Below are 18,210 nucleotides of genomic sequence, written 5' to 3' on the forward strand. Positions count from 1 at the left end.
TTCGATTTCCCCTCCTCTATTCACCACCCCTCAAGTCACTTTAACCAAAAAACACAGACCTCTTTCGCGGCCCTGATACTGCATACCGCCATTTCTTGAACCTTCCTGGAATCCTCGTGAGACTTGCCTGAGAGACCCAAGCCAACCTTGAATCAATATTCTCTACGCCTGGGATTGCGACCTCTGTTCACCTTACCTACACCGATTTATGTAAGAGATTTTTCCGTGTGCACTGCATTTCACCTCTGTGGAAGCTCTGTGTTGCACTATTCCTTTCATTTTTCTATGTACTGCTTGTTTTTTATTACTTGGATGACCCCTTCGAGTTGCTAACAATTTCCTCCCCACATATAGAGACAGAGAGTGTGTGTGGTCGTCGACTTTTCCTGTTTCAGTCACCATAAAACATCAACGGGCCCCGCTATTTCTGTCGACCCGTAACATCTCGTGAACCTTTGATTTAAAGAGTTATCTTTGTCAAGCTTACCGCGCCACTTGCCGTGCGCATTTACATTTCCCGAAGACTTGTCGCCATGGCCGACACACTTGCAACGCAACTTAGCAACACAAAATTGGGGTATGAATAAACTGTGCTCTCGTGGATGCGTCATTGGTTTAATCGATGGATTGATTTTAGTGATGCGAACCCGGAAGGAGCATGGAAGGACACTCTGAAAATTCCCGCAAAAGACACACGAACACAGACCGAGGTTCGTTAATTTCGACCGTCGAGGACATTATTTTTCCAATGCTGATAATATACTAGGATGTCACTGCGACGAAGGGCCTCGAGTTCGAGGACTTCTACATCAAGAGAGAACTGATGATGGGGATCTTTGAGGCTGGATTTGAAAAGCCGTCCCCAATTCAAGAAGAGACTATACCCGTTGCTCTCACGGGGAGAGACATTCTTGCTCGAGCAAAAAACGGCACAGGAAAGACTGCTGCTTTTATCATTCCTACTCTCGAACGCATAAACCCGAAGAACACGAAAACGCAGGCTCTCATCCTTGTCCCCACTCGAGAGCTTGCTCTGCAGACCTCCCAAGTCTGCAAGACTCTTGGAAAGCATCTTGGAATCAACGTTATGGTAACTACTGGTGGTACCGGGCTGATGGACGATATCATTCGTTTGAATGATGCAGTTCACATTATTGTTGGAACCCCCGGAAGAGTGCTTGATCTGGCAAGTAAAGGGGTTGCAGACTTGTCAGAATGCCCAACATTTGTCATGGATGAAGCGGATAAGCTTCTGTCTCCTGAATTTACCCCAGTCATTGAGCAGCTGCTCTCTTTTCACCCCAAAGACCGTCAGGTCATGCTGTTCAGTGCCACCTTCCCTATGATTGTGAAATCATTCAAGGTACGTTGATGCCTCTTTTTTTTTTTTTTAAAAAAAAGAAAAAAAACCTAACAACCGTACAGGACAAACACATGCGTAATCCGTATGAGATCAACCTCATGGATGAACTTACCCTTCGCGGAATTACCCAATACTACGCCTTTGTCGAAGAAAAGCAGAAAGTCCACTGCCTCAACACTCTCTTCTCGAAACTTCAAATTAACCAATCCATCATCTTTTGCAACTCAACTAACCGTGTGGAGCTTTTGGCTAAGAAAATCACGGAACTCGGCTACTCCTGTTTCTACTCCCACGCCCGCATGCTTCAACAAAACCGTAACCGTGTTTTCCACGACTTTCGCAATGGTGTATGCCGAAATCTTGTTTGCTCCGATCTTCTCACTCGTGGTATCGATATCCAGGCAGTGAACGTCGTCATCAATTTCGACTTCCCGAAGAATGCCGAAACCTATCTCCATCGTATTGGTCGTTCTGGTCGATTCGGTCACTTGGGTCTGGCAATCAACCTGATCAACTGGGAGGATAGATTCAATCTTTACAAGATTGAACAGGAACTGGGTACCGAGATTCAGCCTATTCCTCAAGCGATTGACAAGAAGCTCTATGTCTATGAGTCTCCCGACACTATTCCGCGCCCGATAGCTAGCGCATCACAACCTCGTCCAGCAGAGGCCGAATATGATCAGCAAAATCGTCGTCACGGAAACTACCATACCGCTGGACACTTTGGGGCTCCAAACCGCGGCAGAGGACATTACCGAGGTCGCGGACAAGGCCAACGTCGCGGCGGAAACCATCACGATAACCACAGGTCGATGGGCGGTTACCCTCATGACAACAAACCCCAACCCACTCCAGCTTCTTAGCTCCTTTGACGCTGATTTTCATTATGGTCAATGCATTGCGTTCCGGCTCCCCCCTTTCTCTCGTTGTCTTCAATGGTTTCAGTGCTTGTTTGGTATTCTTACGACTGGGAAATGATGAGCTTACGGTAGTGCTACCAGAATTGTATCATACGTCCAAGGTGTCTTCAACATTATTTTTCCATGGCGCACGAACCTGATATTCTCTGGAGCAGAAGGCTATGGTTTTTATGACTTGTTTCTCTTTTTTCACTTGTCAGAGGTGGCGTTCTGTTTGGCGCAACTGGCTGGTGGATTGCAGTCTTTTTCGTTGAGGAACTCCCCAGCATCGGATGCTACTCTTTCTGAGATTACGGTTTTCATCTTTATGGCGGCGAGTATGTATTTTGTTGTGTTGTACACGTTGAACACATCTCACAGCCTTTCTGTTTAATCACCGTTACTGTTCATTTTAGTGGCGGTCTCTTGCATACCTTCTCCTTTCTTGATATGTGTCTTTGTTTATTCCCCGGGCGAGGACTTTTCCTTGGTTCCCCTTTTACAACCAAAGTGAACGAGCCTATCGCCATGTTTGTTCCTGGTCCGGCTCGTGCCTTTTTTTGACCTGTTCGTTTCGCGAAAACAACCGCAAGGCTAGTTTCATGCTGATACGAGCGAAGAGGCCTTGTCCTGGACAAGAGCTCGCAATAGTCCCTATTTTACCCCTTCACCTCTCACGCTTTCACTACGCGACAATATATGCAACAAGCCAAAGCAAAAGAAAGATTTAAAGAAAAAGAAAAAATCCGGAGGAGTTCTAGAGCTTACTGTACTTAGAACAGTTTTGTACGTTAGTCTAGAAATGCCAATTTTCCCTCCGAATACTTTTAGTACGGTAGAGCTTTCATTATTATGTAGTTAGCTAGTTAGTTATGGAGTATAGAGTAACTATGTGTATGTAGTAGACAAAAGTAGACCCTAATCTTATCGTCCTCCCCGATTTCGCAATGTAGGTTGACGCTAGTCCCGAGCTGTCCCTAGTCCGGCTGCTGTTGACTGATGACGAACCGCAATAAAGAAATAATTGCATAAGTCTCACTGCTGCCCATTGCAATTGGGACCTGAATAGATGGCGTCCAAAGACGAGGATCGTCGACCCAAGGTAATTTCTTTTCTTCTTTCTTTTCTTTCTTGTCTGCTAACCAGTTCATCAACTAGGCCAGCGCGCTGCGTTCTATTATAGCCGGATCCACGGCCGGAGCAGTCGAGGTTGGTAGGTGTTGCGCATTCTCTCCCTGGTTTCGTGTAAAGAATTTTGGTGTCGTTGGCTAACAATTAGTTTTTTTTATTAAATAGCGATAACGTACCCTGCGGAATGTCCGTGAACGCCTCTTTCTCCAATTCTTCTAGTGTAGCAGTGCTAACTGTTGGCCGGTAGTTGCAAAGACACGCACCCAGCTCAACCACCGACTACCTGACTCGAAGAAGCTTCCCTGGCCACCATTTGGCAGTCAATGGTATGCTGGTTGCACTACATTGATAATAGGGAACTCTTTGAAGGCTGGAATACGTAGGTCCGGTCTTTTTATAGTCACATGGGACGACACTGATGAAATATGGAAAAGGGTTCGTTGCCTTTGACAAATTCAAATCGCTTCTACAAGATGAAGACGGTAAAATCTCCGGACCGAAGACGGTTATTGCAGGTTTTGGGGCTGGTTTCACCGAATCGCTATTTGCCGTGACGCCGTTTGAAAGTATTAAGACGCAGCTGTAAGTTGGGCGAAATCACGCACTACGACCTTGATAACTGATTCAACACTGTACCTCCACAGTATCGATGACCGCAAATCCGCGAACCCGAGAATGCGAGGATTTCTGCACGGAAGCAAAATAATTGCCCAAGAGAGGGGTATCCGTGGGTTCTTCCAAGGACTTGTCCCGACCACGGCACGTCAAGCCGCAAACTCAGCAGTTAGATTTTCGAGTTATACGACCCTGAAGCAATTTGCGCAAGGTTACGTTGCGCCTGGAGAGAAATTAGGGACGCTTAGTACCTTTGCTATTGGAGGAGTTGCTGGTATAATCACGGTGTGAGTGACTCGTTGATTTTGATATCAGATCAGTTCTTCAAAATATTGATATACTCCGGACTAGATACGTGACACAGCCACTTGACACAGTGAAAACAAGGTACGCAATCTTATGTTTCCCTTCTACTCGTCACTTGCTAATAAAAAAAGGATGCAATCTCTCGATGCAAAGAGCCTCTACAAGAACAGTCTTACTTGTGCCGCGAGTATAGTGAAAGACGAGGGCGTCTTCACTCTCTGGTCCGGGGCAATGCCACGCCTGGCACGGTTAATTCTGAGCGGAGGAATTGTGTTCACCATGTTTGTCTTGCCCGATGATAAATTGAGTTTCATGCTGACGCCGAGATGTCAAGGTACGAAAAAACTATGGAGGGACTCGATTCCCTCGACCCTGAGCGTAAGTATTTATGATTGGTCTAGTCTAGAACGTGAAGCATGGGTTATTCGGTTTCGAATAAGAGTTGGAAATAAAATTTGTACCATCTTAGAAATACAGCTTTATTATAATACAGTGGAAGAGAAAAGGTTACTCCTTTTTCAGCTTCTCCTCCGCGATCATGTCTTCTACATCGCGGTCCCCCAGGCACTTTCGGACACTGTCCATGATTGTTTCTAGCCCATGGCCGCCATCGAGTACATTCGATAGATCATGTATTGTAGCTCCGCTTCGATGGTCGGTGCATCGACTCTGACTGAAATTGTAAGTCCGGACTTTGTCACCCCGGCCCATCCTAGCCACGCCGCCCATTGCGCCTCTTCGCAGCTTGACCATCTCTTCCTCGCGAGCCTCTCGTTTCCTCTCGGCGAGCTTGGCTCGGAGCAGCTGCCAGGCGCTTTTGCGGTTGGCGTGTTGGGATCTCGAATCTTGCATGGAGACGGTGACCCCCGTCGGAATATGGGTTAATCGAATCGCAGATTCTGTCTTGTTTACATGCTGACCTCCAGCACCACTGGCTCGCATCTTTTCTAACCGCACTTCCTGCGGATCGACATAGTAGTCACTGTTTGGGTCTTCGAAATTCACAGCCCCATCGTTTGCTGCTGCTGTCTCTGGGAAACTGGGCAGAATCATCACGCTGACAGCGCTAGTATGCGTGCGGCCTTTGGTCTCTGTCGCTGGCACTCTCTGCACGCGATGCACTCCAATCTCGGTCCTCAGGATATCGTAACTGCCGGGCGTCTCGATCTCCACCACGGCTTCGGTGAGGCGCGCGTCTGCCGTCGATACCGCATCTTCCATGTCTTGCTTCACGATAGTCGCGCGCAGCCCGTTGCTCGAGCAAAACGAAGTGTACATCCTCAGCAGCTCTAGAGCGAAGAGTCCCGCCTCGTCGCCGCCGGCACCGGGCCTGATTTCTAAAAGACATGGGAGAGTAGCGAAAGGGTGTCGCGGGATAAGGGCTTTTTTCAATTCCTCCGATACGGTCGGAAGTGTCGATTTGGTATGGTCGAGATCCTCGATAGCGAGCGATTTTAGTTCCGAGTCAGTTTCGGGGTCTTCAAGTAGTGCTTCCAATTCTGCGATGCTCTGGGTGAGTCAGTCGGTTTTGTTTCTCTTCGGCAGTTCTCGTTATTGACACACATCATTGGCTTTGTCCCAATCCTTCAAAACCTTGACAATAGGCGCCAGTTCACCCACGCGCTTTGCGACTTTGGGATCGAAACCCTCGCTCAGGGTTGCTGAAAGTTCGTCATGTTGTTTCGCGATCGAACGAGCCCGGGTGAATAGCACTTCTGATATACCGGCGACTAGAAGAGCAGAGTTATAGATATTGAAATTTCAGTAAAGCAGCCCGGAAACACACTTACCTGACGATTCAAACCGTCTCTGGCTGATGGGAAAGTATCTCCTTGAGCTCGTGACCGAGTGCCGGACACATCTTGAGAATATGGCGCTTGCTCCAAACATCCTCCCAGGGACCATTGGAGGTATATTTAAACCAAAGCGTCTGTATCATGAGTAATAATCCATGATTTTGCTGCTGTATACACCACAATTCGTCTTGTAATGATCCGAGGGCAGCATCATGATAATTGTTTTCGTGAAACGCGAGATAAAAAGAGGTCACGTGGAGATAAGGATACATTACCGTAATGACCACGTATTGGACTGTAAAGGCCAGACTGGATAAAGACGTTCCTGAAACCACATCACTGCTGCACCCCAAAAGAACCATCTGAATGATGTGAACATGACCCTGAAGAGGTCTCACCAGCGCCACCTCTGAAATACGACTTTACTACATCGACAATCCTTTAAACACCATAATGTTATTGCCAACCAAGACAAGCAGCGCCATTCTACTGGCCTGCCTCGGAGTCGCTTCTTGCCTCCAGGCTTCTGACATTCCGGCAGACTTGCCAGTCTTGTCGCTGGTGGCGTCTGCCAAATCGCATCTTGCAGGAGGCTCGCCGCGAGACGCGCTGGTCTATTTTGACGCTGCTGTCGCCCGCGATCCCACGAATTATTTAACCATCTTCCAGCGCGGAGCGACCTATCTGTCTCTGGGCAAAGACGCCCAAGCCACAGATGACTTCAACCGAGTTCTGGAACTGAAACCCGACTTTGACGGAGCCTTTGTACAACGTGCGAGGATCAAGGCCAAGGTCGCCGACTGGAACAGCGCCAAAGACGATCTGATCAGCGCTGGCAAGAAATCATCGCCCGAGTTCGCGGAGCTAGAAGCAGCGCAAGTCGCACAGGGGGCTGCAGAAGAGGCGGGGGCAAAGGGGGACTGGGAAACTTGTGTTGATCAGGCTGGGGTTGCCATTTCAAAGGCGACCGCGACTCTGAGCTTACGGCAACTTCGATCTCGATGTCGGTTTGAGAAGGGCGATATACAGGAAGCCCTCAGTGACCTGGGTCATGTCTTGCACATTTCCCCCGGCTCAGTGGAGCCACACCTACAGATTTCATCGACGTTATTCTACGCCTTGAACGATTCCGAGCGGGGGCTGGCTCAGATTCGAAAATGCCTTCACTCGGACCCGGATTCTAAACCGTGCAGTCGGCTCTACCGCAGGGAAAGACAGACCACCAAGCAGCTTGACCAGGTCCATGAGTTAATGAAGAAGCGCAAATTCAACAACGCAGCCAACATCCTGGTGGGCGATAAAGACGAAAGCGGCTTGATTGATGATGTCAAGGAAGACGTGAAGGATGCTCGTGAATCAAACCACATCCACCCCAACGCTCCCAACCAATTTTATGATTCCCTTATAGAAACCACTTGTGAAGTGTATAGAGGCGTAAGTTTTGTTTGTCCTTACTACTTCTGTCTGAATAAGTGCTAAAAAGTTATTCGCGCAGATGAACTCTCTCAAAAAGGGATCTACATACTGCTCCGAAGCCCTCAAATCAAATCCACACTCTTTACACGGTCTCCTTTATCAAGCTCAAACTCAAATCAACGAGGATGAGTTCGAAAAAGCAGTTCACACACTCAACACTGCAAAGGAACACCACCAAGGCTCCGGCGAAGTCCAGGAAATGCTTCGCAAAGCCGAGGTCTTGTTGAAACGATCAAAGCAAAAGGATTACTACAAGGTCCTCAATGTGAACCGCGATGCAGATGAAAGGACTATCAAGCGATCGTATCGACAACTCACCAAAATCCATCACCCGGATAAAGCCGTTTCCCAGGGTGTGACCAAAGAAGAGGCCGAGAAGAAAATGGCCGCAATCAACGAAGCCTACGAGATCCTTTCGGATCCAGAGTTGAAAACACGCTATGACAACGGCGATGACCCCAATGACCCGGAAGCCCAGAGATCCCATCCTTTCCAGGGACATCCATTTGGTCAAAGGGGTGGTGGCGGCCAGCAATTCTTCTTCCAACAAGGGGGCCCTCAATTCAAATTTTCTGGTGGTGGGGGATTTCCATTTTAGACATGTAAAGTATAATTGTATTTTTTGTTTCAATAAGAATTTTTATCTTCAAGCTCCTCAACAGCATTTGTGCAACCGTATCGTAACCTGCTGTTTCACCCGGTATAGATATATTCAAAGTGTGGGTCCATTTTATTTTTGCTTCCAGGATAACCTACTTCTTTAGCAATTTCTCTTCACTTCTTCTTCGGGGCATCTGTGAGAGGGACATAGTTGACGGCAAAGACTTTCTGCTTGTGCACTGATCCATCGGCCTTCTTGTCCACAACCCATATAAACTGACCAGTACCCATGCCGAGCTGATCCAAAACATGTTCCGAAGGTTCCGACTCCACCGGAATAAACAACCGACCAGGAGCATTCAACTGTTCAATCAGGACCGGATGAAGCGTTGCAGCAGCAGCGCCGACGTGAATGGCATGGTATGGCCCGCGCTCTTTCCAGCCCAAGCGGCCATCGCCAGCGACAAACTCGACCTTTTTGGACTTGAGCAAGTTGCGGCCATCTTCTGATTTGCTCATGTTTGCATGTGCTATGTCGACGAGTTCCTGGATGTGGTCTATGCCGACCACGTGGCCATCGGACTCGGTGGTGGGTGAGGTCTGGTCTGTGATAAGATTTGCAAGCACATGTGTCAAATAGCCGGATCCGGAGCCAACGTCCAACACGCGCGAACCAGGGTGCAAATGGTCGATCAGGTATTCGCAGGCATGGCCGTGCATATGGGGCGCGGAGATGGTAGCACCATAGCCTATGGGCTGAGGGGAGTCTGAGTATGGACTGGACGGTGCATAATGATCCCGGTCAACCTTGCGGGCAGAATTCTTGGGTTAGTACGTTTGTTTGATAGTTGAGCCTGACCATGAACAAGATTGATTCGGATGGAAAAGACAGGTAAAAGGTATAAGATCAAGACAAAGTGAAGACTGGATAGGCTCTCGTGATGCTCACACCAAGCATTGCCCGTTTCACCCGCTCATTCTGTATCAACCCCGCACTCCAAAGATTCTCGATAAGCTCTGTGTTCGTGGTGCCGGAGCAGAACCATGCCATCGTAAAGGTTCGCTTGAAGAACCGACCTAGAGCCACGGCGACAAAGATAGTAACCTTGAACGAGAAAAGAGGATGATATTGGTTTTGTTTCTAGACAAGTAACAAGTGCAATCAGGTGGTGAGGGCAAAGCACAGTACGCCGTGAGACCTCCTGCTTCATATAAAGCACGGCTCAAAGTTCCAGCAGCTACAGAGAGGCAAGTGCGTTACGCTTTCATCATTGATCATGTGCCAATGACGCCAGAACCGCGTTGCACGTGAGGGGCCCGGGCTGGGCCAATCATCGCTCGCTACGAACATCTAGATCTATAAGAGCATAAATATTGACAGTTCATGGCATTCGTTGAAGAATTATTAATCGTGTTGCATTATCAGAGCATCGTCATCTCATCCTTGCCTTCTCCCTGGTTATCGCCATCCTCACTCGAGCGTCCGCCCTCATCAGCACTGGCCGGCTCCCCACCCCATGAAACATCATGGTCGATGGGGTCTAGGAAGAATTCGTGCTGAAGAGCGTCCTTGGCGCTCAGTCTTTTGGAAGGGTCCAACTCCATCAATCCAGCCAGCAGACGCGTCGCTTGTTTTTCGCTCTCGGTCAGATCTTCCACGCAACTGGCCCAAATAACGAGCTTCTCCCAGCTGTAGCCCTTTTCCCCGATTGTCGGGATGGTAGTCTCGAAGATCTGTCCGTGCATTGCAGCGGCCGCTTTCATTCGGCGGTTGCCAAAGATACTCGACATTTCAATCAGGGCATCAACGTCGTCGGCCGAGTTGAAGAACGGAAACCGCCGGCCAAGGAGTGTGAGGAGGATCACCCCTGCTGACCACATATCTATCTTTGTGGTTTGTGAGGTGCACTTGAAGAGTACTTCTGGCGCGCGGAACCCACGAGTTCCAGCTCGGTTTGCCCTGCGAGACGGCCGAGAGTCGTTTTTGGGATAGCCATTTGGTTGCTGGCCTGCATGAGACGTATAGTAACTGGACAACTGTTTTTGTCTTCGCACTTGGGATGAATTGGTGCATAGACATGGAGCGGAGTAGTCAGACCCTTGGCGCTATTAGAAAAGCATTAGTGTCTGTTCTGCTGGGCGTACTACGTGTCAAGAAAACATACCTCAGCTAGACCAAAGTCAACCAACACGCCTTGTCGCTTTTCGGGGTCGTAAAGAAAGTTCCTAGTGACGGTTAGCAAGTGTTCGGATGAAATAGAGACGTTTCTCTTACGTAGGTTTAATATCCCTATGCAGGATATCATGTTTGTGAACGGATGCAAGCGCAGAGAAAAGGGATCGAAAGTAATGGCGCATGTCAGCTACCATGAATGTGCGGTATTGTATGCGGAAATCTGTGTGTCGAAAGAAAGGGAGGACTGCGACCACCTGGTCTTGGTGCCTGAAAGCTGTAATGAGCGGGCAAACCGACCGGCATCCTCGAAGATCATGTAGTAATTCCAATTCATTCTGAATGCGGAGCGGACTGCTAGTGACGTATATCTTCTTTAACGCAACGTATCGCGGCTTTTCCTTTTCGTTGGCTGGCCCTGTTCCAGAGGAATTTTGTCCTAGCCGGCGCTTTTTGGAAGGCGGATTTTCCCAATGGTCGTCGTGGGGATCTGTATCTTGAGCCCAATCATTCTCGTAGTAATCGTAAAGAAGATCTTCTGCTTTGTAAACAGTTGAAAATGTCCCTATAAATGGATTGTTAGCAAGCGCCCCGTGACAATAGTATGGTTTCTTACCTTCACCGATCCGGTTGATCAGGCGAAATCTTTCTGAAACTCCTGGGAACGTATCCTCCAACTTCTGCATATCTTCTTTGACGGATTCATCGACATTCTCTCCTTCCATCTCGTCATCATGGGCGTGTTTTGTATGGCGAGTTTTGGAAGGCATGTCGCTCGGCCGCGCAGTCTCAAATAGTTCTGGTTTTTTCTCGTGGCTGTAAGTATCTTCGTCTTCTTCAAGATTATCTGGATACACTTCGGTTTGATCAGTTGCAGAATTCATGGCAGTCTTAGGCTGAAAACGAGGCTGCAATAGCTCAATCGTGCTCGATCGTGACGCGTTAACAGTACAGGCGATAAGATGTCCGGCCTTCAATTGGTTAGCTATGCACATATTCTCAAGAGCAATGGCAGGTAGGGCTGACAGTGTGGGTTTGTTGCTATTGCCATCGTCCTAGGAAGCCGCTAGATGTTGTTTATTATTGTTGTTTTTTATTATTATCGATAACCAGGTTGTTTACAGAGTGTATCGAGACGCCGTTGAATGCGGCAGGCGGTGAACCCCGCCCAAACGGGCTCGCCAAACAAGGAATCGTCACTTCCATTTCATTCCTTGATCCTAATAGACGAGGGCACCATTCTTTCTCATCGCCTTCGCAGGACTTACATCTCCTGCTGTTTATTACAAGCCGGAATCTGGATTGAATGCGATCATCAGCGGACTGCACTGACGCGAAGAACCGAATAGCTGGATAGGTCCCTCTCGCGCCAAGACGGCTGACCTCAGCGGCCCAAAAGGGCAAAACACAAACACAACACGGACTTTCCCCCGCTTATTTCCTGACTCCGACAAAGACGCCTACGCCATCCGTCCACCTTTCACCTTTGGCGCATACACATCACACCGTCGCGCTCGCCAAAATGGAGGACAGAATAGATTTTGACATTAACGAATCGCTAAAATACTATCTTAGCGACCCTTCGTCTGTGCCCACGCCCGACGCTGATCCCGAATTATTTGATTGCGAAAATGAGACCGAGTTGCTCTCAACGTCTCTGGTAGACGGCGTCATCAACCCGATTGTCGATGGGATTGCAGAGAACCCTGAAGCGCTGACACGCGCTTCCTTCTTTGACTCGCTTCAGATCCTCCTCAAGTGAGCATGCCCTGGTCTATGGGAAAAACGGGGACTGAGCTAATTTTCATCTAGATACTGTGTTGTCCTACCGTCGAAAAGCCTCAGCAAGATCCTGGACCTCATTGTGTCCGGCCTTGCCATGCAGGCCGATGTTGTCCATAGCGACCTGGAAGCAGACGAACCGGAGGCCGTGCAGCACCACAAGAAATTGCTGGAGATGTATGGCTTCCTCCTCCAGTGGGCCCTCTCCGCCGTCGAAGTCAAGGCTGCCGAAAAGCCAGCAACAGCAGCCCCCGTACGTCGCGCTGGAAAATCTGGAAAATCAAAAAACGCCAAAGACGGCACCTTCGACTGGACCGCGCAAATCCAGATATCCATGGAGACAATGTGCAAAGTGTTGAAATTGAAGCTGGGAAAGATATTTCTTACGACCTCCGATCGAGACACGTTTGTGAATCTATTCACGCGATCCATATATCTGCTACTGGAAAATGAGCAGCGAGTTAAAAATATGCCGATTCGGATGCACGCCTTCAAGGTCTTGTGTATTGCAGTAAAGCACCATGGACATGCTTTTGGTATGCTATATCAGATTAAGTATGGATCGAGCTGTGTTAACGGTATATATAGGAGCACAAACATCTATTGTGCAAAGTTTGACTTATTTCGAGCACTTGTCGGAGCCCATGGCCGAGTTTCTTCATATCCTTTCTGAGCAGTACGACTACACGCAGCTAGGAGACGAAATATTAAGGTTTGCATAACAAAGAATTTGCGTCGAATTTCTTGCTAATGTTGTAAAAGGGAACTTGCGAACAAAGAATTCAACTCTAACGACACAAGAGGCCCCAAATCAGTGTCTAGCTTTATAGTCAAATTGTCGGAGCTCGCTCCTCGACTTGTTATCAAACAAATGACTCTTCTTGCTAAGCAATTGGATAGCGAGGTAAGCTGCTCAACACCTGTGGGACGACAAACGCAACTGACTAGTCATAGTCATACGCAGTGCGATGCGCCATCATTGAAGTTTGCGGCAATCTCATCGCAGACCTCAGCAAAGAGGATGAAAGGGGCGAAAACTCCAAATCGCAAATCAATGCATTCTTCGATGTTCTCGAGGAACGCTTCTTGGATATCAATCCTTATTGCCGTTGTCGAGCAATCCAGGTATATATGCGACTATGTGACTTGGATCAAAAATTTCCAAAACGACGACAAACTGCTGCCGAACTAGCCGCGAGGAGCCTCGAAGATAGGAGCAGCAACGTGCGAAGAAATTCCATCAAGCTGTTAGCTAAATTGGTGTCAACTCATCCGTTCAGCGTCATGCATGGTGGTCAACTGGCATACAAAGATTGGGCGGCCCGGTTGGAAGCTGTTGAGGCTGAATTAGATGCTCTTAAGCCTCCTCCTGAAACCCCAGGCTTGGGAGAAACCCATATCGATGAAGAACTCTTGGATGATGCCACCCAACTTCCGGAGGATGACTCTCCTTCCACTCCCTCCAAAGCCCCCAAGATGACCGACGAGCAGAAAGCTGCAGCCATGGAAAAAGCTGCCGAGGAAGCCGCAACTTCGGAGCTACTCGCAAGATTGCAGCTGACCAGGAAATACTATCTAGAAGCGATTCGCTTCATCCATGTTTTACATTCTGGTTCAAAGAGCGTTTGCCAACTGCTCTCGGCTCGAAATAAGAGTGAGGTTATCGAGGCCATGGACTTTTTTGTGGTCATCGATGCATACAAAGTTGAGACCGCAAGAACGGGAATCCGGCGCATGTTGCGTTTGATTTGGACAAAAGGAAATAGTGACGAAGGCAAAGGCGTCCAGACTCATTTGATCGACTGCTACAAGGGGCTTTTCTTCGATGCCCCAGACAGTTTCAGTGCCAATGACGCTGCGAACTATATTGCCCGCAATATGATCAGTCTTACATTTGGCTCCTCGCCCGCAGAGCTGACTTCGCTTGAACAACTGCTTAGCACCATGATGAAATCTGGTCATGTCCCAGAAGGGGTTGTTACGAAGCTATGGCAAATATACAGCGTACAGCGAAGAGAGATATCGAAGACACAGCGACGAGGCTCAATCATTGTCCTCGGGATGCTTGCTCTTGCCGATCCGGAGATCGTCGTACAAGAAATAGAATCAATGCTCAGGATTGGCCTTGGCAGTCTTGGGCGGTCTGACTTGGTCCTCGCAAGGTACACTTGCATTGCCTTGCGGCGGATGATCCCTGGGCGACAGGCAAAGAGCAAGGACACCGTCGTCGCAAAGCTAACCAATGACCATCCGGTTCTGTCCAAGTTAGCCTCTATCACAGAGATCACCGACGACAGCAAAGAATGGTATGGGGTTGCGGAACAGGCGATTGGTGCTATTTACGCGCTATCGAAACATCCGGATGTTCTCTGCTCAGATATCGTCCGAAGAAGGACAAAATCGGTTTTCCAAGCCACCTCACGCCCGTCTCCCAACCAGACAACAGTAGAAGGTGATGAACAACGACCAGGCACTGCATCTAGTGATGGCCAGACAGCCAAGGTCAAGCCAACATCTTCTGCGCTTTCTCAACTACTCTTTATCGTGGGCCATGTTGCTATTAAACAAATTGTTCATATTGAATTGTGTGAGCTTGACTTTAAACGACATAAAGCAGAGCAAGAAAAGAACAAGTCGACCACGACCCAGACAAACGATCAGACAGAAGATAATGAACTTGATTTGATTGGTGGCACAACCGAAGACGATTTCACAGAAGCGATGGCTCACATTCGAGAACGCGAGCTTCTCTATGGAGAAAACTCGCTGTTGACGAACTTTGGGCCTCTGGTGGCTGAAATTTGCGCCAACAATAATGCATACCCTGATCAGAACCTTCAAGCTGCAGCCACGTTATGCATGGCCAAACTGATGTGTGTCTCGGCGGAGTACTGTGAAAAGAATCTCCCACTTCTCATCACGATCATGGAGAGGTCAGAAGATCCCATTGTACGCAGCAACGCAGTCATTGCGCTGGGCGACATGGCAGTGTCATTCAACCATCTCATTGACGAGAACACGGATTTCCTGTACCGTCGTCTCAACGACGGGGACGCTTCAGTGAAACGAACCTGTCTAATGGCTCTGACATTCTTGATCCTGGCCGGACAAGTCAAAGTCAAGGGCCAGCTGGGCGAAATGGCCAAGTGCCTGGAAGACGAAGATAAGAAGATTGCCGACCTGGCGCGCATGTTCTTTACCGAGCTTGCTACCAAGGACAACGCCGTCTACAACCACTTTGTGGATATGTTCAGTCTCCTAAGCTCGGAGAAGAACCTCGAAGAAGGATCATTGAAACGCATCGTCAAATTCCTTGCTGGATTTGTTGAAAAGGTGAGCTTTTCCCTCAATCAATACATACTTCTAGAAATATACTAAATTCTGTTCTTTTCCAGGAAAAACACGCAAAACAACTCGCAGACAAACTCGCCGCGCGTCTTCCCCGCTGCGAAACCGAACGACAGTGGAATGACGTTGCGTACGCGCTGTCGTTGCTTCCACACAAGAACGAAGAAATCACTAAGACGGTCGGGGCGGGATTCCGAGTTGTCTCTGCGAATGCATGAAATGTTTCAGTTTCTTACTTTTATGACATTATAATGCTTATTGTTATTCAATCTGTTATAGTATTAATGGTGTTGGGAGACACAGGGCTAGATCTGTATATATTGTGTTCTGTTTATGCTTTAATGATTATTCAAATATTGAATGAGTACATCCAGTAACATTTCAAATGCCAAAGGATGGTCTTATAATAACCAGGTTTCGATTCATGTCTATCAAAAAGCACGCGCAAAAGCAAAGCAAAAACAAAAGAGCATATCTCGGAAACTAGATGGAGTTCAAGCCAACCAACAACGATGACGGGGATGATGAATGATGAATGATGGTGTGACGATACCAACAAATACGCCTGTAAACCTATGCACGGGAAAACTCGAAGTAATCAACCAATAATCAATCACCTGCCGGACTCTTGTGTCCAAGCGCATATATACCGTTTAAAAAACACAAAGAAAGGCAGCAATGGTATGGATGATTCGTAAAAACGTCTGGCTTATGCCGCGGTGGTAGTGCTTTCTTCGAGCTGATACTCTCCCTTGTGAAGCAAGGCTAGAACTTTCCTCCCTTCATCGGTGAGATCTGGTTTCCCGAGGGGTGTCACCGCGCCGGTAAAGAATCTGGGCGTCCAGTCTTCGTTGCGTTCCTTTCGGGCAGCGGCTTTTTCTCGTTGACGCTCTTCGATTTCCTGTTTGTATTTGGTTGCTTGGCCGTACTGTTTATCCAAGATAGAAGTGGTCACCTGTGACCAAAACTTTCGAGATTCGTTGCTGAGTTGCTGCTCTTCGGGAGGAACGACTTTGGCAGATGGGAATAGCGGGACAAGGTCGATGATCAGTTTCTGCTCCGACGAGCCTGCCAAGGTATAGTATATTTGCTCGCGCCAGCATCCACTAATGCGCGCTAGCACATCGCTTTGAGGGACGTCTTTGATTTTGGTTTTGTTGTCATTGGCTGGGTCATACCGGAAAATGACACCCTCGACACGGTTTTGCGCTCGACCAACCCAGCCTTCCTCGAGATAATGGAGAATGACCTTGATGCGAGTTTTCGGGCAGGTCACGTAGCAGGTGTCTGCGACGCTGATCGACAGGGTGCCTCGCAAAAAGCCTCCTAGATGGGCTGCTGGGTGCGTAAGCTGGTACTCCTCATTATCGCGACTTTCCAAGGTCACAAAGATGCCCAGGTTGTGCTGGCCCGGGCCCACGCGTATGCTCGTCCCTGTGAATTTCGCACTAATCTGATCGAATCCTCGCGCCGAGACACCTTGTTCGGGGCAATCAATATAGAATGCTGACACTGGCGGGTGGTGCGATGTTTGCTCGGTGAGATAACAGACTTTGGCGGGGACGTTATTGTGTTCGGGTTTGGCAGCTGACCCATTCGTATTATTGTCCGCTCCCTCGAGTATCGGCTGCTTCAACTCATCGATATCCCAATAAGCCTACAACGAAAAGATGGTTAGTGGACAGTACATGCATACAAAGTATGTACAAAGTAGACTCAACATCCAACGTACCCTGAAGAATTCTCCCAGCGTGGAGTTGTATGGTTTGCACGGCTTGCCCTTAACATATTTCTGGTCCGTTTTGTCAATGGGGCGTTGCATAGGTAAGACCAAGACTATTATTTACCAAATCTTTTGTGAACCAGAATCGCAGAACCTCGAGCATACGGCCTACCTCATCGTCGGATGTCCCGATGCTAGAAGTATGACATGTGAGCAGGACCGATCTTGTATTTCAAACGTTGAGACTCCTACCTAGCAAACGTCTCAGGTCGGTCCAGATAGTTCCAGTATTCTGGTAATCAGATCAGCCCAGGTCGACGGATTTCATTCTCAACTGGTGGCCGTACCAAGGTTTGGAGTGGGTTCCATGAGCTGTGCTGGAAGCGAAAAGCGAACAGAGGCAATGTCGGCGACTCCAACAAATCTGTGGAAAATCGATCGGATGGGATTAGCATATGCCTGGCGGTCAACGATACGATGCTGTGTGTGTGTATAAACATGACTTTGGTGGTGGCTTTGGTGTGCTAAGAAAGTGAAATGTCATGGCCGTACTTGCGCAGGATACCCAGAAACGTCTTAAGCTTGGAGGAGTCGTCCTGGGGCTGGTCGACAGCACCAGACTTGGGGTCTGTGCTGGCAGCCATTTTGCCTCGGGATGATATGGCTTGTTTGAAACGATAGACAGGAGCAGTCCTGCAACGACACGCGAGGTTAGAGGATGCAGCTGCAAAACAGGTGGGATCCAAGCATACAAACAGACAGATATGGTTGCAGCAGAAAGAGGCCAGCTCCCCAGCAGGTCAAGTGAAATAAAGTCGGTGGTCCTTGCACTAGTCCTTTAAATTCTGGCGGTGACGTTCAAGGGCCCCGACAGGCAAAACAGTGGACGTTACAGGCGGGATCTGGCGATGCAGCTCTAAGAAAAAGGACGAGAAAGATGAAGAGACGAGACGAAAGAAATAGAAACAAGCAGCAAGGCCGCGGGCAGAGGAGAG

The 18,210-nt window shown here is 48.5% G+C and overlaps 7 protein-coding genes across 7 annotated transcripts; 4 read left to right on the plus strand and 3 right to left on the minus strand.

Moving 5' to 3' along the window:
• Window positions 1-533: 533 nt before the first annotated feature.
• On the plus strand, window positions 534-2,229 carry TRUGW13939_11584 (uncharacterized protein; the record flags this gene model as incomplete). Its single annotated transcript, XM_035494690.1, has 4 exons — window positions 534-577; window positions 638-710; window positions 767-1,363; window positions 1,426-2,229. 4 exons carry the CDS (start codon window positions 534-536, stop codon window positions 2,227-2,229), a joined length of 1,518 nt encoding a protein of 505 aa, XP_035350583.1.
• Window positions 2,230-3,334: 1,105 nt separating this feature from the next.
• TRUGW13939_11585 (uncharacterized protein) lies at window positions 3,335-4,709 on the plus strand (the record flags this gene model as incomplete). The annotated part of the gene is made up of 9 exons (XM_035494691.1): window positions 3,335-3,367; window positions 3,424-3,478; window positions 3,562-3,582; window positions 3,644-3,775; window positions 3,831-3,978; window positions 4,041-4,298; window positions 4,363-4,398; window positions 4,449-4,598; window positions 4,652-4,709. 9 exons carry the CDS (start codon window positions 3,335-3,337, stop codon window positions 4,707-4,709), a joined length of 891 nt encoding a protein of 296 aa, XP_035350584.1.
• A 115-nt stretch (window positions 4,710-4,824) lies between these two features.
• Window positions 4,825-6,222, minus strand: TRUGW13939_11586 (uncharacterized protein; the record flags this gene model as incomplete). Its single annotated transcript, XM_035494692.1, has 3 exons — window positions 4,825-5,826; window positions 5,881-6,047; window positions 6,108-6,222. 3 exons carry the CDS (start codon window positions 6,220-6,222, stop codon window positions 4,825-4,827), a joined length of 1,284 nt encoding a protein of 427 aa, XP_035350585.1.
• Window positions 6,223-6,566: 344 nt separating this feature from the next.
• Window positions 6,567-8,187, plus strand: TRUGW13939_11587 (uncharacterized protein; the record flags this gene model as incomplete). Its single annotated transcript, XM_035494693.1, has 2 exons — window positions 6,567-7,547; window positions 7,609-8,187. 2 exons carry the CDS (start codon window positions 6,567-6,569, stop codon window positions 8,185-8,187), a joined length of 1,560 nt encoding a protein of 519 aa, XP_035350586.1.
• Window positions 8,188-8,363: 176 nt separating this feature from the next.
• On the minus strand, window positions 8,364-11,246 carry TRUGW13939_11588 (uncharacterized protein; the record flags this gene model as incomplete). Its single annotated transcript, XM_035494694.1, has 6 exons — window positions 8,364-9,011; window positions 9,115-9,266; window positions 9,665-10,295; window positions 10,355-10,415; window positions 10,465-10,927; window positions 10,979-11,246. 6 exons carry the CDS (start codon window positions 11,244-11,246, stop codon window positions 8,364-8,366), a joined length of 2,223 nt encoding a protein of 740 aa, XP_035350587.1.
• A 638-nt stretch (window positions 11,247-11,884) lies between these two features.
• On the plus strand, window positions 11,885-15,710 carry TRUGW13939_11589 (uncharacterized protein; the record flags this gene model as incomplete). Its single annotated transcript, XM_035494695.1, has 6 exons — window positions 11,885-12,120; window positions 12,175-12,680; window positions 12,733-12,856; window positions 12,907-13,048; window positions 13,099-15,477; window positions 15,540-15,710. 6 exons carry the CDS (start codon window positions 11,885-11,887, stop codon window positions 15,708-15,710), a joined length of 3,558 nt encoding a protein of 1,185 aa, XP_035350588.1.
• Window positions 15,711-16,201: 491 nt separating this feature from the next.
• Window positions 16,202-17,859, minus strand: TRUGW13939_11590 (uncharacterized protein; the record flags this gene model as incomplete). The annotated part of the gene is made up of 6 exons (XM_035494696.1): window positions 16,202-17,149; window positions 17,225-17,284; window positions 17,340-17,409; window positions 17,468-17,507; window positions 17,563-17,639; window positions 17,768-17,859. 6 exons carry the CDS (start codon window positions 17,857-17,859, stop codon window positions 16,202-16,204), a joined length of 1,287 nt encoding a protein of 428 aa, XP_035350589.1.
• Between the last annotated feature and the right edge of the window lie 351 nt (window positions 17,860-18,210).

This window comes from Talaromyces rugulosus, chromosome VI (genome assembly GCF_013368755.1).
Source record: "Talaromyces rugulosus chromosome VI, complete sequence".
Classification (NCBI taxonomy): Eukaryota; Fungi; Ascomycota; class Eurotiomycetes; order Eurotiales; family Trichocomaceae; genus Talaromyces; species Talaromyces rugulosus.